Source organism: Aplidium turbinatum, chromosome 8, assembly GCF_918807975.1.
Source record: "Aplidium turbinatum chromosome 8, kaAplTurb1.1, whole genome shotgun sequence".
Classification (NCBI taxonomy): domain Eukaryota; kingdom Metazoa; phylum Chordata; class Ascidiacea; order Aplousobranchia; family Polyclinidae; genus Aplidium; species Aplidium turbinatum.
The window spans coordinates 9537575-9563202 of record NC_137479.1 but is presented as its reverse complement, the minus strand read 5'-3'; the positions used below and the strand labels follow the sequence as shown (position 1 = coordinate 9563202).

General features: G+C 34.8%; 1 protein-coding gene and 1 pseudogene across 7 annotated transcripts; both read right to left on the bottom strand.

The window, feature by feature from the left end:
- Positions 1 to 190: 190 nt before the first annotated feature.
- On the bottom strand, positions 191 to 25167 carry LOC145775340 (uncharacterized). 7 transcript variants are annotated; one of them, XM_082586618.1, is made up of 31 exons: positions 25013 to 25167; positions 24376 to 24410; positions 23850 to 23900; positions 23361 to 23399; positions 22782 to 22826; positions 21902 to 21946; positions 21055 to 21099; positions 18683 to 18727; positions 18543 to 18587; positions 18046 to 18090; positions 17840 to 17890; positions 15846 to 15890; positions 15343 to 15405; positions 14285 to 14329; positions 13679 to 13729; positions 11446 to 11490; positions 9056 to 9097; positions 8525 to 8566; positions 8086 to 8133; positions 7747 to 7779; positions 6944 to 6988; positions 6705 to 6728; positions 5755 to 5799; positions 5516 to 5560; positions 5319 to 5363; positions 4221 to 4265; positions 4020 to 4064; positions 2750 to 2794; positions 2487 to 2531; positions 1266 to 1316; positions 191 to 622 (listed from the first exon to the last, which is right to left on the bottom strand). In XM_082586618.1, exons 1-31 carry the CDS (start codon positions 25128 to 25130, stop codon positions 380 to 382), a joined length of 1656 nt encoding a protein of 551 aa, XP_082442744.1. In that variant the 5' UTR covers positions 25131 to 25167; the 3' UTR covers positions 191 to 379. The 7 variants fall into 7 exon arrangements, with proteins under 7 accessions (XP_082442744.1, XP_082442743.1, XP_082442745.1 ...); XM_082586617.1 differs by having other exon boundaries at positions 23850 to 23907; positions 24377 to 24410; XM_082586619.1 differs by having other exon boundaries at positions 15361 to 15405; positions 23850 to 23907; positions 24377 to 24410.
- On the bottom strand, positions 19834 to 19947 carry LOC145776419 (U6 spliceosomal RNA; annotated as a pseudogene).
- Positions 25168 to 25628: the final 461 nt, after the last annotated feature.

Below are 25628 nucleotides of genomic sequence, written 5' to 3'. Positions count from 1 at the left end.
CTTTTGTTGTATAATTAGACTCCTAACAAGTGCTCTTTGCAAGCTTCAATATGTTGTTTCTTTGTTTAATGTTGTAATTGCTATAGCCTATTTTAATTTGTGATGTTTTTGCACTATAGCCTAATAGGCTATACAGCTCACAATCTTTGCTATAACTTTCGAGCTATTGAGCTTAAAACAAAAGCGCTGATCACATGCAGTAATATATTCTATATTTTAAAATAACAACCCTACTGGAATGCAAATTAAAGGACAATTATAAAAACAGACTATAAAAAATTAAGCTCGATAGAATTAATTATTTTCATCAATTTTTGTAAGACAAGAGCTAATATGCTTTGTAGCACGTTCTTCAATCTCAAGAACTACAATACATGAGTTATTTCTTTGATGACTTGGACGATTTTGAAGACTTTGAGCTTTTGGAAGATTTGGAAGACTTTGAGCTTTTGGAAGATTTCGAGGACTTTGAGCTTTTAGAGGACTTGGATCCTTTAGATGACCGGCTTCCATGTCCTTTATGTGGAGAATGCGGTTTGTGTGGCTTCGGGGAATTTGGCTTATGTGGTTTTGGTGGTTGAGGTTTTGGTGGCTGAGGTTTAGATGGTTGAGAAGGATGTGGCTGTAAAATTTATTCTTAAGGTAACTTAGGTTTCAGATTGCACTAAACATAGCTTACATTGGTGGGCTTGAAATTCACAAATCTAAGCGAGCAGCATAAAAATGCAGAAAAAAAATGATTGGTTTTCACTGAAGCTAGACTTTTATTGCCGAGAAAACTTAAAATGAATGTAGGATAATAAATCAGTATTTTTGAAACATGTTATAAAAATTATAAAGCACAGTGGTTACGCGCCCGGCTCAAAATCACGCGGCGCAAGTTCGACTCTCGGGGTGTGCGCTTAAGCAACGCATTTTTAGGACTGCTCTCCATTCAGCGGCACCTAGTGAATGGAATAATTTCCCGGCAACAACATTTTATCAACTATCGGAAACTTCACTCTGCCAATCTCGGTAACCGGCCCTGTGTTAAGAGCCTCTACAAGTATGCGAAACTACCAGGAATAACCTATCAAGGCTTTGTCAGTCCGAGGATAAAGATTCAAAACCAACCAATTAAAATTCTAGAAACTATTTTGAAAAAAAAATATGCACTTTTGTCTCCAATAGCTTTATTGCGTAGCAAATTCATTTGAAAGATCTTAACAAAAGCAGTGCTGCGTTAATGGTGCAAAATTTAAAACTTCATTCAAATAATTTCTTACGTTTGTCGAAGGTGGATTCCCATGATGACTATTATGAACAATGTTCACAACCTGCAAAACAAGGTAAACCAGTAAAAAACACGCATAAGCTACTCGATGGGACACGGTAGCAGAAACGTGACCTTGGGGAAATCATAGACATGGAAATGTTTTTTCCAAGCCGGAACACCAACCCAAAAAGTAAACGCAAAGCGTAAATAGAAATTAGAAACGGAAAATTTAGACGCAACCTAAAACGTTTCAGACTATTTATAACGTATTCATTCAAGCAGTAGACCCTACCGAATAAGAAGATCAAAAAATGAAGATGAAAGAATCCCTAAGAAATATTTTATGAAAATTATCAAATGCTACCTAGATGAAAAGTCTATGGAAAGCATGAGATGTCAAACATGTTTTGGGCTTTTCAGTGTGCATCTCGAAATTGGGGTTGTGTACTTTCTATCGGAGTGGTGTAATTAGTTACTTGAAAGAGAACATTAAACTGAAAAAACAATAGGGAATTAGACTACCTTGGTAAATTTGTAAATATTTAACAAATTTCAAGAAGCGTAGTGGTCAAGTGAGGAAGATATTTTTACTTGAAAGTGTTTATACTCAAGGACTCAAGGAGGATATTGCTATTCACTTCACAATATAGGCAAAAAATAAAGCAACTGTTGCGCAATTGTTAAAGATATAGAGAGTTTTGCTCTCAATTGATAAATTTTAGTTGACTGTTGAGCTTTCGTCATACACAAATGCTTCGTCAGTACGTTCTTGATTTCCAATACTTTTAAAAAAGTTGCAGACGGTCATTTACATGATGAATTCTGTTTGAACCAAAAATATGTGATTCAAAAGCAGTACGTTGTATCAATAAAATGAATTATCTTCTGGCAGGTATTAAACCCACAGGTGCGCTTGATATGAACGACTCGGTCGCCTGTCTTGTTATACAAACGAATTTAAGTTTCAGGATAAATTTTCGTAATGCGAACGAAATAACTTCCTTTGCATTATGTTGTAATTGTCCAATTCACATTGTTTCGGTTAACGAAAATTACTTGGTTATAGGTATTATCTCTACGTATATTTCCTCCAACGCATTTTTTCATTTATTTTGCTTCTGTACAACAATATAAATCAAATTATTACTACTGCGTTCAATTTCCTACATCAGCTGCTGATTGCTAAAGGATAAGCAGCACAGCAGATTCAAATTTATTGAGAAACACTTACCATTCCTTGTGATTGCGATGCTGCAAACTTGTTTCCGTGAGATGCCTGCGAATAGTTATACCTGGTTAAAAACTTTTAAATCAGAAAGGAGTAGGCTACTCTATTGTATATTGTATGTACTTAAAATAGTAGAGAGAGTCGCTTCATTTTAATTAGATCAAGGGGGACAAAGTAGATTGTAACTTGGCTTCTAAATACTGTTTACAAATAAAAACAAGAAATGGTTTAGCTAGCAGATGTCAAATATAGGGTTAGGAACTTACCATCACTTGTTTTTGTCCGGAAACCACACTTCCACCATGAGAGCTCTGTAAAATAATAATGTTATTGCATTGGTACAATAACAACTCAATTCCTTTGGAAATAAGGTTAATTAAATGTTGCACTTGTTAATACCATGATCTTGCTTATTAATTGTGAAAATAAAGTCGAAAAAAATATGTCGTGGTTTATTGTAGTCTATATTGGCGGTATAACGGGGTCGAAAGGAATTTGTGTTACATCAACTTTTTATTGTGGGATGCAAAGTCAGAGTCATTATTTATTGAGGTCTCAAACTCAATTGCATTCACACAACATCGGCAGTAGAAAAATTTACTGGCTTTTACAGTTTTACGTTTGGTTGAAGGACTCCAATATGTTGTCAAATTACCAAATTCTCTAAGAAAATCACTTTTCTCACGCATTTTTTTATTTTGTTTTCGTATTCCAATCGACAAGATTGTCCCCTTTGGCTCAGCCCGGATGGCACATATATGCCTTGCTTGTCGCAACGTTTGGAGTCACATATTCGTCAATTCATGCCTTCACGTCATTTAAGCAAATAATGTTGGTTGGTTTTGAATCTTTATCCTCGGACCGACAAAGCCTTGATAAGTTATTCCTGATTGTTTGGCATACTTGTAGAGGCTCTTGACGCAGGGCCGGTTACCGAGACTGACAGAGTGAAGTTTTCGATTGTTGAAGTGGTGTTGCCGGGAATTTATTCCATCCATTTGGTGCCTCTGAATGGAGAGCAGTCCTGAAATGCGTTGCTCAAGCACTCACTCCGAGAGCCGAACCAGCGCCGCGTGGTTTTGAGTCGGGCGCGTAACCACTGAGCTTTGCTGAAGCTTTGTTGATCTGATTTGGTTAATGGTAATTAGTGGAGCCTAAAATATCACTTGTTTTAATTTGTTTCTTAAAAATGAGCAACAGCACATGAGACCTGGCTCCTGATTTTTGTTTCAAGTTTGATCAGAGTCTGGTCGAAATTGTTTTCTTTCCAGAATAGCAAAAAGTGAATGAAAAAAATTTGTTTTTAAACTAACTTTTCCTGCGAGATTGGACAATTTGTTTGTATAGCGTACTTTAATTGGCCAAAAATCGGTGCCACAAATTCACAAAACATTTGTTTTCCTGAGAAAAAATGAGGTTGTAAGTTGCTTCGTTTGAAAATATTAAACGTGACACAACTTTTTAAAGTTTGTTATAAAAAAAAACAGATTAAAATAAAAATTGTTTATCAGATGTAAAAAAGTGTTAATAACTTACTATTGCTTGTGTTTGTCCGCCGTAATATCCTCCATTATGTGAAGCCTGTGAAATCAAAAAATAAACTCCGTGGAATTAAATAAGTGAAATTGTTTCATTTTTGACTCCTTCAAAGCTCGCGAACTTTATGTAGACTGTCACTGAAGTTACAAAATAAAACAAAACTAGTTGAATAGATGTTGGATTGTTTCAGTAACTTACCATTTCTTGGTTTTGTCCAGCAAAATATTTTCCATTCTTAGAAGCCTGTATTTACAAAAATAAAAGCATTACTGCACTTTTATATCATCTTTTCGATAAATGGGATACATACACGAGTGATAATCGTATTAGTCAGTGCAATAACCTGTTGTGCTTTATTCTTTTTGCTTGTCTGTGAAACCAATTTTAATATGGCTTGTGAAATAAGAAAACTTAAGATAAGCAAAAATTATCAATTTTTTAAGGTTTCTTGAAAATACTCAAACTGTGTTCTAATGAAAAGAACAAGCAATCTAATTTAATTTCTGTATATCATTTGCTTGTTTAAAAGGCAATAAATCTTTAAAGATACAAAATAGTCCTTTTTTTATTGTTTTCATTTCAAATCATCCTGCTCCAAGCTTAATCGCAATGATAAGCCACGTCCGTACCAAAAGATCTACTTGCATTTACACCAGGTTGAGGGGTTCAAATAATTTGTTAAACTCGCTATGGTCTATCACAATCAAGTAAGTAATTTGAATACAGATTTATGTTTCCTATGCCTGTTCAACATTGTTGTAGCTGGGTGGGGACCGAAGAGTTATGTTTCCCACAAGTTTTGAAGACAGAGTGTTTTAACTTTACTTCATTGAAACAAGTAATATAGCCTACATCTCAAGTAATTTTTTAGATCATACTCGGTTATTGCTAATCATTAATCTATAAACTTTCTTTGTTTTGATTGGTAATTGCATGTAGCACTTTTGTAAATGAGCAACAAAATATAAAACCTTCATCTTTTTTTTGCATTACAGTATTTTCAGTTAAAGCTTAACCGTGGCCGATATTTTCGTTTGTTTCCAGCTAAGGTTAAATGAAACGTTTCTACATTAATTTTTACTGCAATATCGGAATTGGAAGGAATCTTTTTTGTAGTTTAGCTAGAAAATCATGCCGCACATTCACAACAGAGTTTACTGAAAATTGGTTAAGGCTACATCATTTGTCAACATCAAAGTTGAAACATATTTTGAGGCCTCTCATTGAATATTTTTTTATACGACACAACTTCAGTTAAAATAGATGTCAGAGTGTAAAAGATTTTTTGCAACTTACTATTGCTTGCTTTTGCCCGGCAAAGAATTTCCCATTCTGTGAATTCTGTGAATCAAAAAATAAAACGTAAAATCAAAAATATGAGAGATGTTTCACTTTTGTTGTAAAAGTTGACAAAAATGCACAGCAAGTTGTCATTGTACTTACCAAGGGTAACAATACTTGTTTATCAGACATCAGAGAGTTTAGCAACTTACCATCACTTGTTTTTGTCCGCCAACAAGTTTTCCACGATTAGAACTCTGAAATAGAAAAATAAACTTTGTGAACTAAAGTTGTTTGATTTTCATAAATTAATGTTGTTTCATTGTTGAGCCATTGTTGTTTCATTTCAATTTTTCAAATTTAGCAAAGTTGGTTGTAAGCTGCCATTGCACAATGCACATGCGAAAAAAGCAAAATTAGTTGAATAGAAGCTATAGGTTCAGTAACTTACTATTTGTTGCTTTTGTCCCGCAAAATATTTTCCATTCTGAGAAGCCTGATGATAGTAACATTATTGCAGTGTTAAAAATATATTATTGCATTATTTCTTGTAAATAAGGTTAATGTACTAATCTATTTAAAAAATGAATTTAATTTTTGTTCTCAATAGTTGCTTTCTCACAAAAAGTTTCTGTGTCTCCAGCCTGAAAAGATTCAATTTGTTAATGTTTGATCATAATATCTTTACGCATAGCCGTTCAAAATTTAAACGTTTCTTTATTGATGTTTTGTATCATCATGAATAGCTACATGAAATTGTTATGTGACTTGGATAAACCTTATAAACTGCTAACACCAGAAAAGTTACACCAGCTGCGGTTGCATCAATCTGATACCTGTAGTGTGCAATGCTATTCCCAGATAGCAAATTTCGTCATTTTTACATTGATTTTATCGTTTTTAGTTTATTTCGTCATTTTATCATTTTTACAAATGATGGATTTTGCTATTTGGAATCCATCAATGCAATACTAGACTCCAGTCTATCTCTGTCTGGTATTATTTGTTAAATTACTTACTGTAAATATCAAACAAAAGATTGTGCTTTGAAATGTAATCATTTTCGTTTATGCACTAACAACATACATTGCACTTGCATAGTATGCAATGCATACACATTATACACTTTCAAATAGCACAATTTTATACAGCACAATTGTATATGCAACACAGTACAGCACGGAGCAGCAAAAGCTTGTAAATTCGGGAAGCCAGCAGTTGCTCCCATGTTGACAGGTCTGTGTTTTGCTAACCTGCACTTAGCAAGGACCGTATTGGTAATCTCACAGCGCTGACCTTGCAAATGAAGTAGACATTTGCTTATGTTTTCTCGCTAAGAACAGTCACGTTAAAGTGAATAATATTTGTATTTGTAATGCAGTTTAACGTTATATAACTTACCATGTGCTGTTCTTGACTCATTCTCTGCAAAAAGACGTAAAATTTTTCTATTTAGAGTATTACTATTTAGTTTTCTCAAACAAGAGTTGTTTTTTTTCAGCCATGTTGTTTTGTCAAAGCAAGCCATGGAATTGACACAAAAACAAAACAACACATTTTTAAGATACATCGATGGCAAAAACTTTCTCATTGAAAAAGTTCAGATAAAATGCAGTCTCTTTATTTAACTATTTTCTTACGATCTTTGCTTGTCTTTGTTTCAGAAGTTTCTTTCGTCTCCAAGCCTGAAAAGATTCAGTTAGAGAACGGATGATCATTGTATTTTTACCCAGAGCCATTCCGAAATGTAAACGTCTCTATAGAGATGTTTTTGTGTGATCATGAAGACAGAATAGCAAATTTATATGAAATTGTTCTATGACTTGATTAATCTTGCATGAGCGCAAATGACCAAGATACACCTGCCACAATTATATCAATTTGATATTCCAAGCCAGATAGTAAATGGTTTACGCAGATTTACCACTATCTTGACATTATTGTATGAATGTATATACAAAGTTTGGCTTTCTTTTCTTTCCGTTCACTCAATCTAAACCTTTAACAAGTAATCGTAAGTCTGGATAATAAAAAACAAAAAAACGGTAGACTGCTATGAAATAGCGCAATTACAAATGCAACATACAGTACTAAACAATAAGAAGAGACAAGACATTGTACACTACATTCTACAAGTCAGCCGCTGATATTTCGAATTGCTATTCTATGTGTTACAAACCTAGACTTAATTAAAGCACTGTATAACAATGGCAAAATGATATTACAGAAATTATACAAGAAGTGTAGCCTATGCATTATTTTCTTTTTCTTTAAACTCACCGTATCGTTCAAGTGAACAATGAGTGCATCTTTTATGCAATATTATGTTAGCCTATATCGATTTATCATTTCAACAGTTTGTGAAGAAAATTAACTTTTTGAATAATTGAATTAAAACTTCTGTTATAAAAACAAAATATTTCGTAATTGTTTTTTTTCTTACTTGTTGTTTCAAAAGTTTCTTTTGTCTCCAAGTCTGAAAAGATTTAATTTGTCATTGGAAGATCATTTTTGTATTTTCATATACAGTATTACAGTCATAACTAGATCTAAACTACATCCTTCAGTGAAGATTTGTATAATGATAGATTCATGGCTACATAAAGTTAATTTGTGTATTAAAAATATTAAATAATGCGCAAATGACAGACACACTAGCTGTGGTTGTGTCAATTTGACAACTTTAGCGTGTTATTCCAATACCTGATGCTACTGTACGATTTTATTGAACTTATTGTTAAATTTTTGCATTCCGAAAATCCATTTTTCACCATTTTCTTACCATCTTAGCTTGCTGTCTTTGTTTCAAGAGTTTCTTCTGTTTCCAGGTCTGAAAAATGTAATCGATGAACGAATGGTAAATGAGTCTTTACTTATAACCATTTTAAAATCTAAACCTTGTTTCAGTGATGCTGTTGTATGATCATAACAGGCATAACGTTGATAAAATAAATATGTTGTATAATATGAATAACTTTCAAATAATTTTATTTTATTTTTTCTCTATTTTTTTTTCGTTTTATTTTAATAATGACTTCAGAAACCTAAAAAGGCGTTTCTTATTTTGCTTTCGAAACATTACTCAACGTGACTGTTACGTCATTGCCATATTTTATTTCGCTTGCCATCAAAGAATAAAACTCGTTTGAAGGAAACACAAACAAATATATGTGCATCTTGTCAAAACTGACCCAATGCCAAATAGAAGTAGTTAAACTTACCAGTTTGATTTTCTTCTTTAGAGCCATCTTCTTCTTCAAAATCTACAAATTACATAAGTTAAAGTCCAATGAATTTTGGATAAATAATTCAGTTTTCCAGAATAGTTTTTTATGTCATTTCATGTGGTTTCCATATAGCTACCACAACGGCGGAGCCAAACGGTGGGTTTTGTATCTAACCCAGAATATTGACAAACAGTAATCGCTAAATACTCAATTCTGAGCTTGGTCTGATAGTATTTTGACTTTATCTAATGCAACTACCATTCTTTTGCTTAACCTTTACCTTATAATGCTTTTGATATAATACTCCAGGGAAGACTTTACAGTTTTGATATAGGCCTACTATACACTTTCATGAAATAAAAGAACAAATGAAGATTTTCGACTCGCTTGTAACAAATTATTTCAAATGCATAGTTTTTACTTGAAATTCATTAAGCCATTTATATAAATTGCATTTCTTTACTCACAAGTCACAATAGTATTTTTTCCATGGTTTATTATAGAGCATCAAATTTTATCACTTACTGCTCTTGCTCTTTGCTTTTTCAGCTGCTTTTGTTTCCAAATCTAAAAATATCAATCCACAGCATGAATCACAAGGTTATGCGTTTTAGTAAGCTATAGGCTATTACTTGCAAGAAGAACGCAGTCATAAATCAACACACCAGTTTAAATGTGACCTGTTGCACAAAATAAATTCTTTTCCTATGTACGCTGATAGGTTTTGGACCTGGACTATTGTACACAATGACATCACTGAAGAGCAGCTAATCTTGAATTTTGTCATGCAGGAAGACCTTACTCACTGTTTGGTGAGTGAAAGTAAGGCGAAAGGTTTGCAATAGGTGAAGGACGTCTCCTAGCTGAAACAGAACGGCTGAGTTGGTGGAACTACCAGTGGCAGGCTACTTTGCTTGCCACTGATAAAGTTATATTAAGATTATTGCTTCAGGAAATAATACCACAGAGCAGTCAAAGAGAAACATGCTAGATGTAGTCTAATCCTCTAGTTGTTTAAACGGAGTACGGCGAGATGCAGAGAGCGCTCATGCTAAGGTTCTCATGCGGAGAGCTAAACATTCAAATTTGGTGCTCCTTTTTGATTGAATATGCTAAATATCAAGATGTGAGAGGAAAAAGTTTGATCGAAAAAGAAATTGAAGAGGGAAAAGTTCGATGCAAAGCAATGCTTGATGAAGCTCTCGAACAAGTCTTAGATTACCATCCAAGAAAGAATACCATCCTCCCAGGACCTATAGGCTATACAAACTTGGCACACCTAAGTCCTATTTATGTTTAATTTAAGCCAAATCTAAGCCAAGCATCAAGAGCTTGTTTTCTGAATCTTTCCTTTCTTTATATATTACAGAAAATAATTTTACATTTTTGGAACACCAATACAGAACGAAACTTTTTGTGGACTGGAAAGAAGAAGATTTCAATTCAACCATGAGCTTTTATCCAACGCAGAACAATTTTGGATAGAGATTTTAAAATATCCAAAATTTGAGGAGTTAGCTCGCTATGCACTGACATGCTTGGAAACCCCTGTTAGGAATGCTGTTGTCAAGAGGATTTTTTCACATGTCACTAATTGTAAAACAAAGCCAAGTAACAGACTATAAATCAGTACCTAAGAATCGATATAGCCTAATCAGAATAAGGACTGCCTTGATGTTTTCGTCAAAATGCTGCAAATACTTCATTGCACCTGACAAAATGCTTAAAATGTTCAATGCACACATGTATTGTATTGTACATACAGGGTGAAGCACGCATGACTGTAGCGATGACATGGAGCTCTTTTTGTAAAGCGTTCATGTAAATATAATCAATGTGTTAGATACAATTTGGCCAAAAGTGTTTTAAGGGCCTTTTCTTGTCCTATCAAAATACTTATTTTCTCTGTGGTTTTAAGACATCATTCATTGTGAAAAGTGTTATTTATTTATTTCGGTTGCACTGATGCTTCATATCGTAGGTATTATTGCTTTTACTTTATTGGCTGTTTTTGAAAATTAATTTGCCCATTTTGTTTCGTTTTGGCTGGAGTTTTATGAAGTTTATCGTTTTTGTAATTTCAATCTGGCAATCCTGCTTCTTAATTTTCTTCAGTTCGGTGTTACATTAGATCAGCATTTCTTAAACTGGGGTAAATTTACCCCTGGGGGTAAATTTCTCATTTTAGAGGATAAATAAGCTACTAATCAAAATTCACATCAGTTGAAGGGAAAGAAAAATTGTGCCAGTTGTAGTTATTGTAGCTTTCTTTTCTAGATCAGATTAACTGCTAATCCGAAGCTAGCGTAGTAGCTTATTGATTCTTTATCGTCTAGTGTGGGTAACGTTATACAGTACTTCGCTAATTGATTGATATATCTTCTCTGCATTGTTTACTATCAAATCTAAAGCAAAAAACCGACTTAAAGTTGAATCTGATATTCGTCGTGCATTATCTAGTATTTACGAGACATTGAACAACTCGTTGCCAAAAAGCAAGCGCATCCGTCGCATTGAATATAGCTGATGTAATTTGTTTTTTTTCGCTTTTTAATAAATGAGCGCCATTTTACCTATTGGGGGTAAATCTGATATGCATCTTTGTAGAAAGGGTAAAACATACAAAAAAGTTTAAAAACCACTGCATTAAATTCTGTCCGAATGGCTGTGACGTAGGCTACTGTGTTCGATATTTTTGGTGTTTGATGTGAAACTCTATTTTTAATCCCATTTCAGCAAACAAAACAAAGCATAAAGACAATTTGGTGATGTTGTCAAGTCTGCTAAAACGGAATAGGGAAATTTAGTTGAACAAGCTCGCTTTAACATAGCGTAAAATGTTATTCGACAGCCTGGAGGGACGCTCCAGCTATGAAACAGTTTAAAATGCTCTTACAACAAAAAAAGTTTCTTACCAAGGTAGACTGCTTTGCCTTCAATGCTTGTCTTTGCTTCCAAGTCTAAAAAGTAGATTAGTTAATGTTCGGTTGGCCAACGTTAAAGATTATTGCACAGTGTTGATATAATAGACACAGACCAAGGGAGAGGGAACAAACATTGGTTGTTTCAACTTAAAATGTTAATTTCTGAACAGGACAGTTGAATAAAAATGTGATAAAACGCAAGAGCTTATAGCCAAATCAGCTTTGACAGTTGAAATTAGGAACAAAAATCTTATCAGAAAGAAAAAGATTGCGTGCTGACATAGTTGAATGTAACCATTGCCTAAGGATACTTTTGGCCATGGCGTGTAGTTTCTCAAAACACTTTTCATGTAAAGCAACTTTATGTTGCTTGCACTATAATTAAGTGTAAAACAAAAAATTTATAAAAATTAGAATTTTACATGAACTTTGCACATGGCAACCAGGGATGGAGAAACCACGTGGGCATCGTGGGCCTGGGCCCACCTACTTTATTTTCTAGGTGGGCCTGGCCCACCCACTTTTGAAAGCCAAATTTCTTTGAAAAGGTAGCGAAAACGGCAAATCAGAGAGGGAGTTCCAAAAAAAGGTCTTCACTCGTTTGATACACAGTAGTTTGATTATCTTTGATAGCTCGCAATGATGAAATCCAATCTTCAAGCATTTCTGTTGAGTCCATTATTGATGTGCAGCACGTGTGGGTGTGGTTGCGTGTGACTGGTGGAGCAATCTATCCATCAATGTAATTATTCTGTATGCTCTCTATGGATTGAACAGTGATATCATTACATATGCACGTACTGTATAATGCTGCATATTATTACTCCCAGGTGGTATTATAACTGTGTGGGTATTGTTGCCTTTTTATTTGTGTGTAACCACATTTTGTACAGAGCAATTAGAGCAATCTATGGAGCAATTCAACAATTTTGTAAATTTTTTTGACCAAGTCCGGCCCAAAAATGGAAAAATTTGTCTGTTTGCACGAAAGGCAATTATGAAAACGCAATGCGTAAACCAGGGGTCGGCAACCTTTTTCTAACAGCGGGCCAAAGCCAAACTTTAGATGGTCTTGGCGGGCCGTAGCCTATTAATACCAGTTTTGATAAAGATTTCAAGGCGTTGGCGTAGCCTAATGCCTTTAGAATATCGGCCAGTAGCCTAATAGCCTATCCTTGACGGGAATCAGCTGAACAAATTCTTAAACATCAAAATCTTTGTTTACTGCACGCACAAATACTGCCATCTCAGCTGTAGGCTTATCTGTCGTGTCTGTGCTCTCATCTATTGCCATTGCGAAGAACTGTAGATATACAACAACTTTTTGCTAGAAATTACGTTCTCCGATATCTCTTCTTTTCGTCGAGTTACGGTTCTTGTTGAAAGACTTAGGCCTATATCTGAAAAGTAGTTTTTTTTTCTCTGGATATATGTTTTCAAAAACATCTATCTTACACCTTTTCCCAAATTTTCCATCACAATACGATTTCTTATCTTTTGCTATTGATTGTTGTAGCTAGCAAAAGAATTTTCTGATTCATTGGTTTTTCTTTCCTTTGTAACAGAGAAATTTGCTGTTTTAAAGCTATTTTTGAGTAGATTAACTTTGCTGTTCCTTGTTTGACACATTATTAAAAAGAATATGTTTTGTATCATAATGGCGCTTTATGTTGAGTTCTTTGTTTTAACAAACAGAAACGCTGCAAATCAAAGACGTGGGCCGACTAAAATGATTAATGAAAAGTAGCCTACTTGTTCTTCCATTCGATTATACTGTAATAAACCACTGGTCTGGCCACATATTATTATAATTTGTAAAGGAGCGGCGGGCCGGATGATTTTTCTTGGCGGGCCGTAGGTTTCCGACTCCTGGTGTAAGCGATTTTAAATATTAGCAAAGCAACAAGGGGGTCTGGGGGGCGAAGCCCCCTCAGAAGTTGGGTTGACTTTGACTGCTACGCCTCTGGGCCCACCTACTTTTAAAATGGTTCCTCCATCCCTGATGGCAACAGCAATGTGTGAATGAAGTATAGAAGTAGAGAGGCCACGCAGTTGTCATGCTTATATTCCTCGCAAGCTGGAGACAATGTAGGCTACAGTACGGTATATTATGTATAGTGCCTACATGACATGCAGCTGATGAACACCTACGTCGTTATTTTACTTAGAAAAACGGTTTGCACCTTACACTTGAACTTATTTATGATAAATTAAATCCACTTGCCAGTTTAACGCTTTGTTTTTGCTTCATTGCTGCACTCGTCTTTGTCCATCTCTAAAATGAAATGTGAAAGCGTTTATACTGTAAACGTAGCCTACAATATAAGCTAATGATCAGTAGATGAGTTACGTTATTTCAAGTAGCCTACCGGCACTTCGCGGGTATGTGTCTTCGTTTTTATTCTGAAAATTTGTTTGGCTAGAGTTTTATGAAATTTAGCTTTTTTGTAATTTCAATCTGGCAATCTTGCTTCTTTATTTTCTTCAGTTCAGTGTTATATTAGATCCTGTCTGAATGGCTGTGACGTACTGTGTTCGATATTTTTGGTGTTCGATGTGAAACTCTATTTTTAATCCCATTTCAGTAAACAAAACAAAGTATAAAGACAATTCGGTGCTGTTGTCAAGCCTGCTAAAATGAATAGGAAAATTTACGTCAGTGAGTAGTAAGGTAATGCTGACGCCAGGAAGATCGCTCCTTCTCAACTAGCGAAGATTGGTTAAACAAGCTCCCTTAACGTAGCGTAAAGTGTTTTTTGACAGCCTGGAGGGACGCTTCAGCTATGAAACAGTTTAAAATGCTCTTTCAACAAAAAAGTTTCTTGCTTACCATGGTAGACTGCTTTGCCTTCAATGCTTGTCTTTGCTTCCAAGTCTAAAAGGTAGATTAGTTAATGTCTGGTTGGCCAACGTTAAAGATTATTGCACAGTGTTGATATAATAGAAATAGACCAAGAAAGAGCGAACAAACATTGGTTGTTTAAACTTGAAATTTTTATTTCTGAACAGGAAAGTTGAATAAGAAGGTGATAAAAGACAAGAGCTTATAGCCAAATCAGCTTTGACAGTTGAAATAAGGAACACAATTTTTATCAGAAGGAAAAGATCGTGTGCTTTCATAGTTGAATGTAACCATTGCGTAAGCATAGTGGCGGGGGCGTGTAGTTTCTCAAGACACTTTTCATGTAAAGACACTTTATATTGCTCGCACTATCAAAGCACATAAAATATTGAGCACTTTGCTAGCAGATATCTTGCTGCTGCATTGCGCATAGCTCACCTCTTCGGCAGTTTGAGCACTTTTGCAAGATTGGTGAAAGTATCCTAATGTAGTTCCTTGCGTAGGCTACCACGAATGGAAAAATCACCAACACGGTTTATAATGGTGTGGGGTGGGGCGTTTCATCGTATTCACGTGACATTAGTGAAAAGCACTTAACTTTACCATCTTAACGTAGGTAGCCTACCGTAATTACCAGCTTCATAGCGTAAGTATTATTGCTTTTACTTTTTTTGGCTGGTTTTGAAAAATAATTTACCTTTTTTGTTTCGTTTTGACTGGAGTTTTATGAAGTTTATCTTTTTTGTAATTTCAATCTGGCAATCTTGCTTCTTAATTTTCTTCAGTTCAGTGTTACATTAGATCCTGTCCGAATGGCTGTGACGTAGCCTACTGTGTTCGATACTTTGGTATTCGCTGAAACACTCTATTTTTAATCCCATTTCAGCAAACAAAACAAAGCATAAAGACAATTTGGTGATGTTGTCAAGCCTACTAAAACGGAATAGGGAAATTTAGTTAAACAAGCTCCATTTAACATAGCGTAAAGTGTTTTTTGACAGCTTTGAGGGACGCTCCAGCTATGAAACAGTTTAAAATGATCTTACAACAAAAAAGTTTTTTGCCAAGGTAGACTGCTTTGCCTTCAATGCTTGTCTTTGCTTCCAAGTCTAAAAATTAGATTAGTTAATGACTGGTTTGCCAAGGTTAAAGATTATTGCACAGTGTTGATATAATAGAAATAAACCAAAGAAAAGCGAACAAACATTGGTTGTTAACTTAAAGTTGTAATTTCAATCTGGCAATCCTGCTTTTTCATTTTCTTCAGTTCAGTGTTACATTAGATCCTATCCGAATGGCTGTGACGTAGGCTACTATGTTCGATATTTTTGGTGTTCGATGTAAAACTCTATTTTTAATCCCATTTCAGTAAACAAAACAAAGCATAAAGACAATTTGGTGCTGTTGTCAAGCCTGCTAAAACGGAATAGGGAAATTTAGTTAAACAAGCTCCCTTTAACATATAGCGTAAAGTGTTTTTCGAGAGCTTTGAGGGACGCTCCAGCTATGAAACAGTTTAAAATGCTCTTACAACAAAAAAGTTTCTTACCAAGGTGGACTGCTTTGCCTTCAATGCTTGTCTTTGCTTCCAAGTCTAAAAAGTAGATTAATTAATGTCTGGTTGGCCAACGTTAAAGATTATTGCATGATGTTGATATAATAGAAACAGACCATAAGGAAGAGCGAACAAACATTGGTTGTTTAAACTTGAAATTTTAATTTCAGACCTGGAAAGTTGAATAAAAATGTGATAAAACGCAAGAGCTTATAGCCAAATCAGCTTTGACAGTTGAAATAAGGAACAAAAATCTTATCAGAAAGAAAAAGATTGCGTGCTGCCATAGTTGAATGTTCGTTCATCGTCTCCAGCTCGTGTCCGAGCATTGGTTTGTCTTCTAATCGAATTTGGCTTTGGATGGTGATGTATTATGTGGCTTTGGAGGCTCAGTCTATGATGAAAAGAAGTGGGCAAAAGGCACATTGTATGGAAGGTGGGGGACGTGGTAGTTTTACTTTAACTTTTCTTTTCTAATGCTTCGTTTTTCTTGGGCTTTTTGTATACTGTTTTTTTTTTGGAAATTTTCCTGCTTTCCCTAGTTCTTTCTCTCCAGAGTGATCGGCCACTAGCAAGTTGTTCCCGTGAATCCAGATTAATGTTTTTGTTTGGTCCAGGTTCAAATTGAGACAGAGGCCATTCGCTTGTATGGTTGTTTAAAGGCATACTAAATGAAATTTTCAAACGGGAATTAAGCATTAAAATGCGTGAACTGAACATTCAAGAATACATTTCAAAAAAAATTACCGAAAAAAAAATTGTTTTCAATGGCACTGGTAAGGCCCAAAGTCCAATGTTTCATTTATTTTTAATTTTTTTCAAAATGACCAAAAAGTGCAAACACTGCTCGAGAATACGTCACCATCGACAGCAATAACAAAAGCCACGTTAACATTAACATTAGATCTGATGTTTTGAGCAAACTGTCTGATGTTTTGATGTTAAAATCTGATGTTTTGATGTACATACTTACATAGCCTACAGTTAAATCGCCGGCAGTAACAACTATTGCGCGATCAGCTAATTGCTAGTCCATTGTGACGTAGACTGTACAGTCGCACGCTTCGCTGCTCACGCCCATTCTAGTTTTGAAAGCTCTGACAAAAGCACGCGCGGAATGCTGATCAGACCGCAATGGGGCAAAATTTTATTGAAAACCGTTTTATGGTAGCATGTTAAACACAAAGAACGTGTATAATCGCCAAGTCAGGTTTTTCCTTTACTATCCTTTTAAGGTGGTCGTGACTACGCGAGGGCTACGCACACACTCTTGCCCAATTCCATGTCTACTGCAGTCCAATTATATTGAAATGTGAAGCTTCAAGGGAACCTGGTTGCAACTGGCTGCCGGGTGCTCTGTTCATCGAGGCCCGCCTTACAGGATGCCTGCCCGTCAGACACTGCCCTCTTCCGCCAAAAAAATTTTCCGTTGGGGACTTTTACGTGTGTCTATTAGTCCCAGGAGTTTCTAGGAGTGAGCCTAGTTTTCAGCCTGGGTTCACCATCTACACCGCGTTGAGGCATCTCCATAGAGATGGGGGCTGAACAAAGTTAGCTCCCTAGACACTCCGATTTCGTAGAGTAACCACTAGTTGAATGGAACCACTGCCTAAGGATACTTTTGGCCGGGGAGTGTATTTTTGTAAGACACTTTTCATCTAAAACAACTTTATATTGCTTGCACTACAATTAAGCGTAAAACAAAAAATTGATAAAAATTTGCAAAGATATAAACAGTACAATACAAGCAATTGAAGTTACGTGCACTTTGCACATGGCAACAGCATTGTGTGAACAAAGTAGACAGGCTACGCAGTTGTCATGCTTATATTCCTCGCAAGCTGGAGACAATGTAGGCTACAGTACGGTATATTATGTATAGTGCCTACATGACATGCAGCTGATGAACACCTACGTCGTTATTTTACTTAGAAAAACGGTTTGCACCTTACACTTGAACTTATTTATGATAAATTAGATCCACTTGCCAGTTTAACGCTTTGTTTTTGCTTCATCGCTGCACTCGTCTTTGTCCATCTCTAAAATGAAATGTGAAAGCGTTTACACAAGTAGCCTACAATATAAGCTATTGTTCAGTAGATGAGCTACGTTATTTCAAGTAGCCTACCGGTACTTCACGGATATGTTTCTTCGTTTTTATTCTGAAAATAACCAGAAAATTTGTCATTCTCACCATGTTTTGCTTTTGGTTGGCTGCGAATCCACTTTTATGAGCCGTCTATGAAAAACATACAAACGTAAATTAAACTTGTAAAAGTTTATTCACAATAAAGTGTATGCCTACTACTCAAGGGACAGTGTCAGTATCTACCAACTACAAAGTGCAACACTATGTTTTTAATGGTGAATCAAAGAATTTATTTTTGCTTATAAAATATACTACATACATTTATACCTCAGCAGGTAGGCATAATTTTAAAATACAATTTTTGTGATTTACTTTAACTAAACTGTTGATTACAGCTCACTGGGATATTATAATAACTATTTTTTATGCAAGATAGTAATAGAAGAAACAATGTACTGCAAAGAGAAATCCATGTATGCTTTACATTATTTTCTAACTTGATAGAATATGTTTCAACCAATTTAACCCTTTGAAATATTTTTTAAATTTGTTTTAAGTTAAAAGTACTAAACTAGAATAAATACTAACTTTTTGTGACTTACCATCCCCTGTGCTTGGCTAGCCACGACGCTTCCACTATGAGAAGTCTATAAATTTTGAAAGAGAAATAGTTCTGTTATGTTGACTATTTAATATTTATGCATAAATTCACTTTGCAACAAGTTACTTGTCGGTAACTTACCATTCCTTGGGCTTGCTTGGAGACAACGCCTCCATTGTGAGAAGTCTAATAAAACAAACAAAAAGGCGTTATGCTACAAATTTGATTTCGTAAATTTAAACGTGATAAGCGCATAAACGTGAAGCACTATTTGTAAATAGAATAGCTTGAGAGAAGTAATTTTAAAATACCACAAACAGATGTGTGACAATAACTTAATAGGATTGAACAGCATTTAAAATAAATACAATACACTAACAGACAAACATCATAATAAATTAAAATGTTTTCGGCAAGAACTCTATGCCCTCTGAAGAAACAAACAAATAATTGTTAAATAATGGTAATGATAGGTGACTGAACAAATAACTGCACTACGCACTGAGCTAAGTACACACACAACTGAAGGACAGATACCAAAGTGTTAACATTTTATTGTAACGAATACTAGAGAGTGTAATCACAAGACAAGATTGCGAGATAGCGAGCAGCAGTAAAAGACAATCCGAGGAAGCAAATATAACAAGAAGCAAACTTAATCTAATATAAAGTTAGAAAGAAAGATGCCCCTGCTACTTGTGAAGTTTATGGTAACAAATTTTATGGTGAGAATAAATTTCTTTGCATTATGGTAACAAATAATATTATAACTCAGGGGTCACCAACTGGCGGACCGCCACACTGTATCGCTGCGCCCGCGGAAGGTATCAGCGTACAAGTATAACCAAAAATGCTTTTCTTGGGGAGTTAAAGAGCATGAAGGCAAAAAATACTTTCCAGGAAGCATATTTTCGCTTTGCATACGATTCCACCGACCGACCAATCAGATTATAGTTCTCGATGGGGGTTGCTTAGAGTTATTCCAATGCGATGTCCAGCCACACTGTCCCAGTGGTTGATTAAAACGTCTGTTTTCGAATTTCGAAATTGTCTGTGAGCATAGGGTTACTTATTTTAAGTTTGCAAATGTCATGTAAACACTAGTGTGCGTTTCACCGTTATTGTGTTTCACGAGCAGTGTTCTCTTTATGCAAGTTTTTGTTGGCAAAATAGGTCGGTGTGCCAACTTAATTTATAATAAATTGGCAAAATATTATATATAAATTTAAAGACTTTTTCTGATTGTTTTATGAAAATATTTAGCTTAGTACTGCAAAATGTTTTTTTTTTAAAGAAATATGGAACGCTTCACGATTTTGCGTGTCAACCTTGCGCAATGCTCTGGGGCCATGCTAATCTTTTCTGTATCGCTCCAATTTTAATATATGTACTGCCGAAGCAAGTACGGTACTCCAAAATGTTGTTAATCAACAAATTCTTGCCACGCTGATAAGCACCGCAAGTGACAATTGTCTATATTAAACGAAAGACGGTTTTGTAGACTCTCACAAAAAGGATGAAAACCCAACTCATTGCTTTTTTAGAGGGAAGACTGTTCATAAATTACGATAGAATTACGATTTTTCGGTGATTTCCACAAGCGTTTGTTTCATGGTGCCTGGTTTCTTTTTCCCTGTTATTGGAGCTTATTTTTCGCTGATATGTTTGCAGGGCACTATTGTTGCTTGTGTTACGATGTGTCAAACATTCCCTTGTTTTCTGAAATTGTTAATTGCAAGATATCTTTTGTGAATTGAAGTGACAACATCACTCTTGCTTGGCGATAAATATTCTGATGAAACCGCTCGCCTCGCTATAAGTGCGCAAAACAAGTGGCCTCGTTTATTAGGCATTGTTAAAAAAGTCAAAAGTGTTGTAAAAGGAGCTTAGCCTGGCAGTAGCGTTGTTTGATTAATTTTGTTGCTGCGGTATTCTAACAAAAATATGAACAACATGTAACGCTGGATACTGGGTACAAAATGCGTTCTTTTCTAGCATAAGAGTCAACCTACCTAAAATTTTATTAGTGCAGCCCGCCACAGCTCTCCTTAGTGCCAAAGTGGCCCGCATGCAAAAAAGGTTGGTGACCCCTGCTATAACTGAAACAAAAGCAACAGCAAAAAAGGAGATCTTCCTTTGTTGAGCTTAAATAAACTTTTTAACACTTTTTTAATATTGTCACAATATTTTAACAATCTCCTGTGTTTTCTGATTACCGTAGCTAGTTATCACGCGATTACTGTGGGACGTCTATAAATCAAAACGTAAATTCAAATAGAGCATTTAAAACTTAATGTCACCAGTCTAACTGTACAAACTCTAGCCTAGAGCAAGTCAAGCATAAGTATTATATTATTCACAACAAAGAACGGTTGCTGATTGCTCTTTGTTTAATTGATAAAAAGATAGTCCTACCGTTTGTTGGGTTAAGTACTTATACAGCTAGTGTAAAAAGATTGTGCTTGTTTAAAATAAGTTGCTCATCATATCCTGCTACTTTTTTAATAACTTACCACAATTTGTCCTTGTTTAGCTGCAAAGCTGCCTTTATGACTCGACTGACAAAACATAAAATAATTAAAGTGAAATCAACATATTGTTGTACAGTGAAGTCGTATTGCTGTGTCTATTTATGATCAAAGCTTTTTGATACAAGACAAAATAGAGCTCAAAATATAGAAGCTAAAAAGATAAACATGATTATGCTGTGCATAGCCTACGCATTGCACACTGCACAATACTGTTAATTATTCCACTATGAGTGTTGTTCTTTTCGTCACAAACAAACAAAAAAAAAACGATAATTTAAACAACCAGGTGTATAATGTTAAATTACTCTTTTATGAATAATGTACCACAGGTTAAGAACCCCAGGGGCAGTATAATGTGAGAATTCGGGTTTATAATGGGGGGGGGGGGGCGTTTCATCGTATTCACGTGACATTAGTGAAAAGCACTTCAGTTTGTTAAGTTAACGCATTGCGTTTAGACAACGTCACATTATGTTGATTACAGCTCACAGTGGTATTATCATCCAATAATGCAAAGAAATTTATTCTCACACGAGGCAGTTCAATCATATATTGCTAAAAATCGATTAAGCTAGATCATCTTCAGTTAAGCTAAGCTTAATCAAATAGAATCTATTTTCTGGGGAATATAAATTGAAACATAAATTCAAATTTTAATCATATATTGATGGGTATCCTGTATAATTAATAAAAAGGTAAGCTTATCGTTTGTTGGGTTTAAATACAGTAGGCCTACTGATACCCGTGATACACCTACAATAATATGAAAATATCACGCTTGTTTAAAATATGTTGCTCAGTGTATTCTGTTGCTGCTTTAATAACTTACCATCGTTTGTCCTTGTGAAGCTGCAAAGCCGCCTTTATGACTCGACTGTAAAAACACGAAAATGGTTAAATTGAAGATAACACATTGTTGTACAATGTAGCCTACAGTGAGGTAATTTTGTTGTGGCCATTTATAATTAAAGCTTTATTGTATTCAAAATGGAGTTCAACATATAGAAACTAGATTGTGTTGTGCAATGCCTACGCATTGCACAGTGCTGTTAAATTTTGCATTTTGAGTTTTATTGGTTTCGTTGAAAAAAACAACAAAAAACGATAAATTAAATTACCCTGTGTAAAATGTTAAACTGCTGTTTTATGAATAAGTACCCACAGATTAAGAAGCCCAGGTCCAGCATAAAGTGGGCATTGGGGTCTATAACGTAGGACGTTTCAGTCTTATTTCTTTGACATCAGTGAAAAACCTTTTGGATTTTTTAAAGTCAGCGTATCACCCTCAGAGAACATCACATTACTAGTTTCTTGACCATAAATATTGTTGCTTGAGTAAATACAAAGCCTTTGCTGTGAGAAGCTTACAAAGTAAACCGCAAGTCGAAATATGTCCAAATGGGCAAAATGGCCACATTCAAGACGTAATTTACAGCTAGAAACGTATCGAAATTTTCAGTAGGTTCAATGCAATTTAAAGATAAATGCAATTTGCATCCAATGAAAGAAAAAGTTAATAGGAATTAGAGAGTAAGACAAAAAGTAAAAAGAGTAATTAGAAACGGATTTGTTTGTTTATTTTATAAAAAATAATTATTGCTGGTCGGTTTAAATACATGAAATGTGCAAATATAAACCCAATATACTTTTTGGTGTATTTAGGTACAAAAATATTTCAAAACGTGTGTCTTTTTAGTTCAGCAACTTACCATTCCTTGTGACTGGCTATACGAACTTCCGGAGCTATGTGCAACCTGAAAAGCAAAATATATTTTTTTGTATTTTAAAGATTATTCTTTTATATTTTTCTATAAACTTGAATAACATATTGCATCAGCTGACCGTAATTAAGCGATATTTTTATAACAGAGAAATATCGTATTTTTTTTAGAGAAAAAGAAGAAAATTCTACCAACAGGAAAAAGGTTGACTGAAGCAATTTTGCTTTGCTGTGGAAAAGTCATAATGTTGCGATTCAACGTCGATGTTGAAAGTTTTGATTTTTCACTGTTTCAAAAGTCAGATGTTCATAAATGAAGTAGATCATAAAATACAATCGAAAATTGAAACGAAATTTGTTTAAAATTAAATGAGGCTGTTTACCAGGCATTTAGTTAAATGGCATAATGCGTTCTAGCTCCCTGAAGAAGTCAGTCGTGCTTGATTGACGAAACGTCGGAATAAAAGCACATTGTCACTTTATACATCGTGTGATAGCTTAGCTTAATTTGGACCAGAAAAAATTTGTTTAGTTACGACGAGCACTAAATTTTAAGACAATGTCTTACCATTTGTTGGTGTTGCATTGATGAGTATGAGCTGCTGCTCTGAAAATATATTTTAATAAAACAATATTAGTTTTTTAAAGTGCAGAAGCATGGATTGCTCCATAGCGCGCAGCCGGGTCTTGGTATGTTAAAATGATTGGTAGGCCAGCAACTGTCTGGATGCCTACGTGTCCCTCGTTGCTTCCAGCAATTGGCTGATGCATCTCTGATCTGATCGAGTAAACAGTATGTTGTTGCAATGGACATAAAATAATATGATTATTATCCAATACTTAAAAAGTTTGGGTGTTGATTAGGATAATTATCGTTTCTAACACTAGTATCATCATTATCACTTTAATCATTATTATCTGTTGCTTAAGTAAACAGGCGAATCGACAAAGAATGTTACTGGTAAAAATCCAAATAGCGAAACAAGCATCATCAAGAGCGGATGCAACGACTGATTAACACAACTTTGTGTAAAATAAAGTTAAGTAGCCTACTAACCATAGCTTGAGATTGCGAGCCATGGTACGATTGCCAACGTTTCGCCAAAGCCTGTGACAAAAATAATTCTTTTAAGATTTTTGTAATTTTTTTCTCTCCTTAAATATATCAACTACTTTTGTTCGAATTCAATAATTGAGTCAAACAGTTTGTTTCGATTATAGTTGCTTGTTTGTTTTTCAGAGTGTCAACTCCACCAAGTAATTAATCAATGAAAAAATGGATGATAAACCAAACAAATTCCAACCTTACAACGTGTGAGATCATTTATTACGATAGCAAATTGAAAAAGAATGAATACGTTTTATGTTGTTTACTTAAATGAAAAAACTCTTATTCTTATAATACAATTTGAAAGCTTATTCCTCCGGTATTGCAAAAAATACAGGTGGGCTACAGGCAAGGAGTTAAAAAATAATATTCATATGTGTTTTCATTGAAAAAAGAGAATAGAAATACAGTATACTGTATTGGTACTGATAATTATAATGATAAATATCAATTCAACATGAACACCCAATCTTACCCTTCGTTGCAATGCAATGCGAGCACCCGTCGAAACTGAAAAAGGTAAGAATGTTTCGTTAGAAGAGTAGGATAGTAGATATGAATTATGAGCCTAGTAACTGACGCAACAACAGTTCACCAGACTCATTTACAAATCACAAATCGATTTCGCCGTACTGTTACAGCACCGTCAGTCTGATAACGTTCGCCCCGTTAGCTCAATGGTTACGCGGCCGGCTCAAGATCACGCGGAGCAAGTTCGACTCTCGGATTGTTTTCCAACAGCAGTGTGGCGAAATCGATTGATGGTCAAAAATGATGTTGGAAAACTTACTGTTGTCGCGTGAGTTCTTATTCTTTTGTTTTTATGATGTCAATTGTACTTAAAAATTATATTTTTATCATTTAAAATCTCTAACAAACTTTTTGGTCACCTTGGGACATATTTGTTTATTAAAAAAAGTATTTTTTGTCATATTCATACATTAAAAAATTTTGTCAGTATTATACATTGTAACATTGAAAATGCTTTTTTTTACGTTTTTAGAATTTCAATGAATCAGTCCTTGTCGATATGTGCAGTGGGTGTAACGAAGTTCCAATTACGATAATGCTTGCAATGTAATATAAAACTCCAAATTGATCTTACAACTTACGTCTTTTTTCTGCAGCAATACTTTGTTCTTCTTGTCCATTGCGTTTAGTAATTTCAGCTGTCCCCAGTGCTGTGGCAGCAAACGCTAACACCAAGCAGAAGATAAAGCTTTTCCTCATATTTAACAATTGTCTCGTCAAAATCTAAAAATCTAGATTGCTTCTTCAATTTTTGAAGAAACTGAAGCAAATTGGTGACTGACTTTGACTTTTATTCCAACAAAGCTGACATAAGCTATTTGTCCTTCAGACGTTAATTCTGTTTTATGGAACGAAAAAGCTACGTTAAAGTAGAAATTTCGCCCCAGAGCAAAGTCTAATAAAACGCCCAACTGCTTTGATTTCTTTTTTTCAGCTTGTGGTTTTGTGTAAAAAGGGTGGTGAAATACATTGAATTAAGTTTTAATATCGTTTATGCAACGATTACTTATGTTAAAATTAAGTTGTCTGACTCGATATCCGAATCATTACCTAACAAAAGAATGTAAATTTTTGACATTGATTGATATTTTGCATTCAAAAGATCTGCTTCTAGTACAATAAAATAAATTCGCCCAGAAAGCATACATGAAACGCCCCTTATTCTGTTAACCTTCAACAAATTTCGCTTTAAGTGAA